Source organism: Amia ocellicauda, chromosome 1, assembly GCF_036373705.1.
Source record: "Amia ocellicauda isolate fAmiCal2 chromosome 1, fAmiCal2.hap1, whole genome shotgun sequence".
In the NCBI taxonomy this organism is placed as follows: domain Eukaryota; kingdom Metazoa; phylum Chordata; class Actinopteri; order Amiiformes; family Amiidae; genus Amia; species Amia ocellicauda.
The window spans coordinates 24,151,604-24,157,153 of record NC_089850.1 but is presented as its reverse complement, the minus strand read 5'-3'; the positions used below and the strand labels follow the sequence as shown (position 1 = coordinate 24,157,153).

General features: G+C 36.8%; 1 protein-coding gene across 1 annotated transcript; it reads left to right on the top strand.

Annotated features, from left to right (window-relative positions):
* Nucleotides 1-437: 437 nt before the first annotated feature.
* Nucleotides 438-1,466, top strand: LOC136759935 (trace amine-associated receptor 13c-like). The gene has a single exon (XM_066715086.1). The coding sequence runs from the start codon at nucleotides 438-440 to the stop codon at nucleotides 1,464-1,466; it is 1,029 nt and encodes a 342-aa protein (XP_066571183.1).
* Nucleotides 1,467-5,550: the final 4,084 nt, after the last annotated feature.

Here is a 5,550-nt window from a genome sequence, read left to right as displayed (position 1 = left end):
ATTTCATTATCCCCCAAGATATCCAAGTGTCACTGAACTCCAGGGAGCTCTCACACTGTATATAAGTCAGGACTCGACACATTCAGGGAATCCAGAAGATGGGAAGTATGTGTTTGTCAATGAAGAATGTTAAGAAATAAGGTAATGTAAATCCCTACATGTGACATTTTACTACAAGGAGCACTTCATATGTGAATTTTAAATACATTATTTTTAGGGTAGTGAAATTGCAGTGAATTTTACAATATCCTTGATTTTGAAATATTGCAGTAATTAATATGTGAATAGATAAAACAAAATACAAATGTAGCAAATATTGTATTAAAATAAGTGTATTCAATTTAAATGTCTCTCTCTCAACAGAATACATTTAAACTTACTTCCGACTAACTCACTTCTTTTGGTTTCATCAATACCTCACTTTCATCCTCATCAAGATGAATTCGTCCTTTATTCAGATGGACTCAGTAGAGTACTGTTTTGAAAATGTTACCAAATCCTGCATTAAACTGTCCAGATCAGTTAGGGAAAGATCACTTTTGTATTTCGTGTTTGTTCTAGCAGTGCTAATCACAGTTGGTGGCAATCTGGTTGTGATTATTTCCATCTCTCATTTCAAGCAGCTTCATTCACCAAATAATCTGTTAGTTCTTTCTCTAGCAATTGCCGATTTCCTTCTGGGGCTTTTTGTTCTCCCATTCAGCATGATCAGAAGTGTTGAAACTTGTTGGTATATGGGATCATTCTTTTGCAAAGTTCATACATGTATTGATAATTTGCTTTGCACTACTTCAATTTTTCACTTGTGTTTTATTGCTATTGATCGCTACTACGCAGTGTGTGAGCCTCTTCATTATGCAAACAAAATCAACACCAGAGTGTCCTGGATTTTTATAACTATTGGGTGGGTATTGCCTACAATATATAGCTTTGGAATGATTTACACCAAAGCCAATGACCAAGGTCTAGAAGAACTGGTTGAAATATTATCATGTGAGGGTGGCTGTTTACTGCTTTTTAATAAGCTGTGGGCGTTACTGGATGCAGTTACTTTTTTTGCTCCCTGTTTTGGCATGATTGGGATATATGTACGCATTTACACTGTTGCTAGAAAACAAGCAAGATTAATAAAAACAATGGAAGACAGAACATTTTCACAGGAAGATGGTACAAGAAGACAACGAAACCAGGAGCAAAAAGCTGCTAAAACCCTAGGAATAGTAATGAGTGTCTTCCTAGTTTGCTGGCTCCCTTATTTCACAGATGCCATGATTGACGTCTATCTCAATTTTGCAACTCCAGCAGCTGTGTTTGACTGCCTAGTTTGGTTGGGTTACATAAATTCTACACTAAATCCACTGATTTATGCTTTTTTCTATCCATGGTTCCGAAAAGCACTTAAGCTCATTGTTACTTTACAAATATTCTGCCCTAATTCCTCTAGAATGAAGCTGTACACAGAATAAAAAACACACACACACACACACACACACACACACACACACACACACACACACACACATTTTAAACAACATTGTTTTAAATAAAAACAGTACCTGTAGTACATAAAATTGGTAATGTTTTGTATTTACATGATTGAATTGTGCAGAGTAAGTTGATTTTGACTACCTAAGTTGTGTAAAATATTATGATTATTTTGATTTTAGTTTTTGACCTTTCTTAGTAAATTCAATTGATTTATCAGAAATATCTGAGCAATGGCATACAATTTATGAAGGGGCTGTTAAAATTCATACATATATATATATATATATATATATATATATATATATATATATATATATATATATATATATATATAACTGTCATTCGTAATGAACACATTTATCTATGTATATGTTAATTGTATCTAGAATAATATATTAGCACATAAGAGGAATTTGAAAAATATTAAAGGTTTAAAAAAAAAATTGAAATCTTGTTTAGACCTAGTTATATAAAAATAAAAACAAAAACATGAATACACATTTATATTGTTTATCTATTTTAAAGTCTTTATGGGAAGGTTTTGTACTTCAGAATGCTAAATTACACCATTCTCTACACAGCATCCCAGCTAGTAACACACAGTTCTACAACATTGTGCCAATGTAAATTATGTTTCTACAACATTGTGGCAACATTGTGTGTTAGCAGGGATTTAACTTTGTGGAAGTACAGGCAATTGCTCACTTTAAAAGAAAGAAAATTGAACAAATATTAAAGTATAATACCAACATACAACGTGTTTATAGTCTAAAGCAGGAGTAGTCAGTAGATGGACCATGGGCCAAATCCGGACCGCCAGATGCTTTTGACTGGACCGCAAGAATAATTGTAATTAACTTATTATCATGATTGTTTTGTTTTTAATGTAATGTTATGGAGGTTTGTGCCACTCAGTGTTTATTATTATCTGGAACCTAGTAGCAGCACTTCCTGGTTATTAGCCAGTGGGATGTGACGTATTAATATGGGACATCCTATATAGAGCTCGTGTTCCTGTTAGTTAGTTGATTGTTCACAGATGCCCGGTTCAGGTGTCTCTGTACACATTCTGGACTGGGGCAGGAGCATCAGTATTTGGTTTGTTTTCCTGATTTCTATAAATAAACCGCTAAACTGCAGATCATTTGCCATGTGGATATATTTCAACCTTGCCTCCAAAATATAAAAGTGCATACATACAACTTGTGCACAGCTTGTATTCACCTAGAAACTCCTACACCAATGGCAGAAACAGATGATTTCCTATTAAGACACATTTCTAGCAGGCACACAAATCAAGAATTGTGCATCCTCTGTTTCAATTGCAGAGACCCACCAAAATTGATCTCTGTGATTGACAAGCATCAGAAACTGTGTCTAGTTTTCCTGCATAATGTCAGTTGATTTTTCGCTGTTGATATCTGGTTGTGAAGCAATGATATGTTTGAGTCCAAATCTGCAATTTTGAGCTAGATTTTTCAGAATGACTCAGAATCACACATTTCAGGTCTCATAATTTTCTGGAGTCAAACCTTCAAACTTTTACAAACTGATAACACTTAAAATAAGGTAAGACATCAATAATGTGTTCATTGCAGAAAAACAAATGCATTAATCACATGTGGATACTGGCATAATTGCATTGATTTCAATCTGTGTTTTCGGCGATTTGAAACTGCATTTCTCATGGATAGAAAAATGCAGTGCATTTAAATCTCCTTTATTATAGCAAGTTGCTAGATCCATGTATCCTCACAGATGGAACAAAATAAACTGTAGTCTTTTTAAGCATTTAAAGTACATCCAATTTACAAAGATACCAGTTTAAGTTCAAGAAAATGCAATTCACAGATCAGTGATTAGCAGAAAACCGAAACCAATGCCTGCATTAAAATGATAGAATGTGATAAATCAAACATATCAATAATGTGTTAATGTATGTCAGTTTGCAAAAATATAAAGGGTATCAAAATACAGTTTCACTTGGTTAAAAATGCATAGACTACTACAAAATTCAAAGTATTAATATGCAAGAAAATTTAACTTACCATTTTAATTGTTTGTACTATGGATAAACATACATTTCAGTCCATCATCTGTATTAGAATGTGTAGTAGTTTTGATGAAGAGTAAGCCAAAAGTATTCCAATAGATTACTCCAAATCAGTAATTTAATGATTAGGTTACAGATTATTCTCAAAACAAGGTAATTAGTATTCTGTAACAAAACAAACAAAAAATAAAAAAAATTCTAAGTAACTCTCATGTATGTAAAAACACTGTCCAACTGACCACTATGAAATGGTTTAAAGGGGATTTATTAAATTAACCAGGTTAGCTTAACTACTGGGTGTGTTTCAATCATTAATGATTCAAATCATTGTAAACATGAATCTGGCAGCGAGAGACAACCACCGGTAACCACGACTACACCAAAATGAGGAGGGAGAGACTCACTAAACCACTCTCCCCACACAGGTTTGGCAGCACAAACACCAGTAATGGTTGCAAAACAATTTATTGCACACAGTTAACAATCCAAGAGGGGTGGGGCACAAAGTCCACACCCTCTGTACATTTACAGGTTTAAACTACCTTTAATACATGGACAACTCTATAGAAGAATAAAAAAAAGGTCCACCCAACCTCCAATCTAAAATAAAACCTACTCCAAACCAAGTCCAGAAAAGCATGAAACATACAGTGAGGGAAAAAAGTATTTGATCCCCTGCTGATTTTGTACGTTTGCCCACTGACAAAGAAATTATGTCTATAATTTTAATGGTAGGTGTATTTTAACAGTGAGAGACAGAATAATAACAAAAAAATCCAGAAAAACGCATTTCAAAAAAGTTATAAATTGATTTGCATGTTAATGAGGGAAATAAGTATTTGATCCCCTATCAATCAGCAAGATTTCTGGCTCCCAGGTGTCTTTTATACAGCTAACAAACTGAGATTAGGAGCACTCTCTTAAAGGGAGTGCTCCTAATCTCAGCTCGTTACCTGTATAAAAGACACCTGTCCACAGAAGCAATCAATCAATCAGATTCCAAACTCTCCACCATGGCCAAGACCAAAGAGCTGTCCAAGGATGTCAGGGACAAGATTGTAGACCTACACAAGGCTGGAATGGGCTACAAGACCATCGCCAAGCAGCTTGGTGAGAAGGTGACAACAGTTGGTGCGATTATTCGCAAATGGAAGAAACACAAAATTACTGTCAGTCTCCCTCGGTCTGGGGCTCCATGCAAGATCTCACCTCGTGGAGTTTCAATGATCATGAGAACGGTGAGGAATCAGCCCAGAACTACACGGGAGGATCTTGTTAAAGATCTCAAGGCAGCTGGGACCAGTCACCAAGAAAACAATTGGTAATACACTACGCCGTGAAGGACTGAAATCCTGCAGCGCCCGCAAGGTCCCCCAGCTCAAGAAAGCACATGTACAGGCCCGTCTGAAGTTTGCCAATGAATGATTCAGAGGAGAACTGGGTGAAAGTGTTGTGGTCAGATGAGACCAAATTCAAGCTCTTTGGCATCAACTCAACTCGCTGTGTTTGGAGGAGGAGGAATGCTGCCTATGACCATAAGAACACCATCCCCACCGTCAAACATGGAGGTGGAAACATTATGCTTTGGGGGTGTTTTTCTGCTAATGGGACAGGACAACTGCACCGCATCAAAGGGACGATGGTCGGGGCCATGTACCGTCAAATCTTGGGTGAGAACCTCCTTCCCTCAGCCAGGGCATTGAAAATGGGTCGTGGATGGGTATTCCAGCATGACAATGACCCAAAACACACAGCCAAGGCAACAAAGGAGTGGCTCAAGAAGAAGCACATTAAGGTCCTGGAGTGGCCTAGCCAGTCTCCAGACCTTAATCCCATAGAAAATCTGTGGAGGGAGCTGAAGGTTCGAGTTACCAAACGTCAGCCTCGAAACCTATGACTTGGAGAGGATCTGCAAAGAGGAGTGAGACAAAATCCCTCCTGAGATGTATGCAAACCTGGTGGCCAACTACAAGAAACATCTGACCTCTGCGATTGCCAACAAGGGTTTT

Coding starts and splice junctions, on each gene's coding strand:
- LOC136759935 (XM_066715086.1), top strand. CDS start 438: ATGAATTCGTCCTTTATTCAGATGGACTCAGTAGAGTACTGTTTTGAA.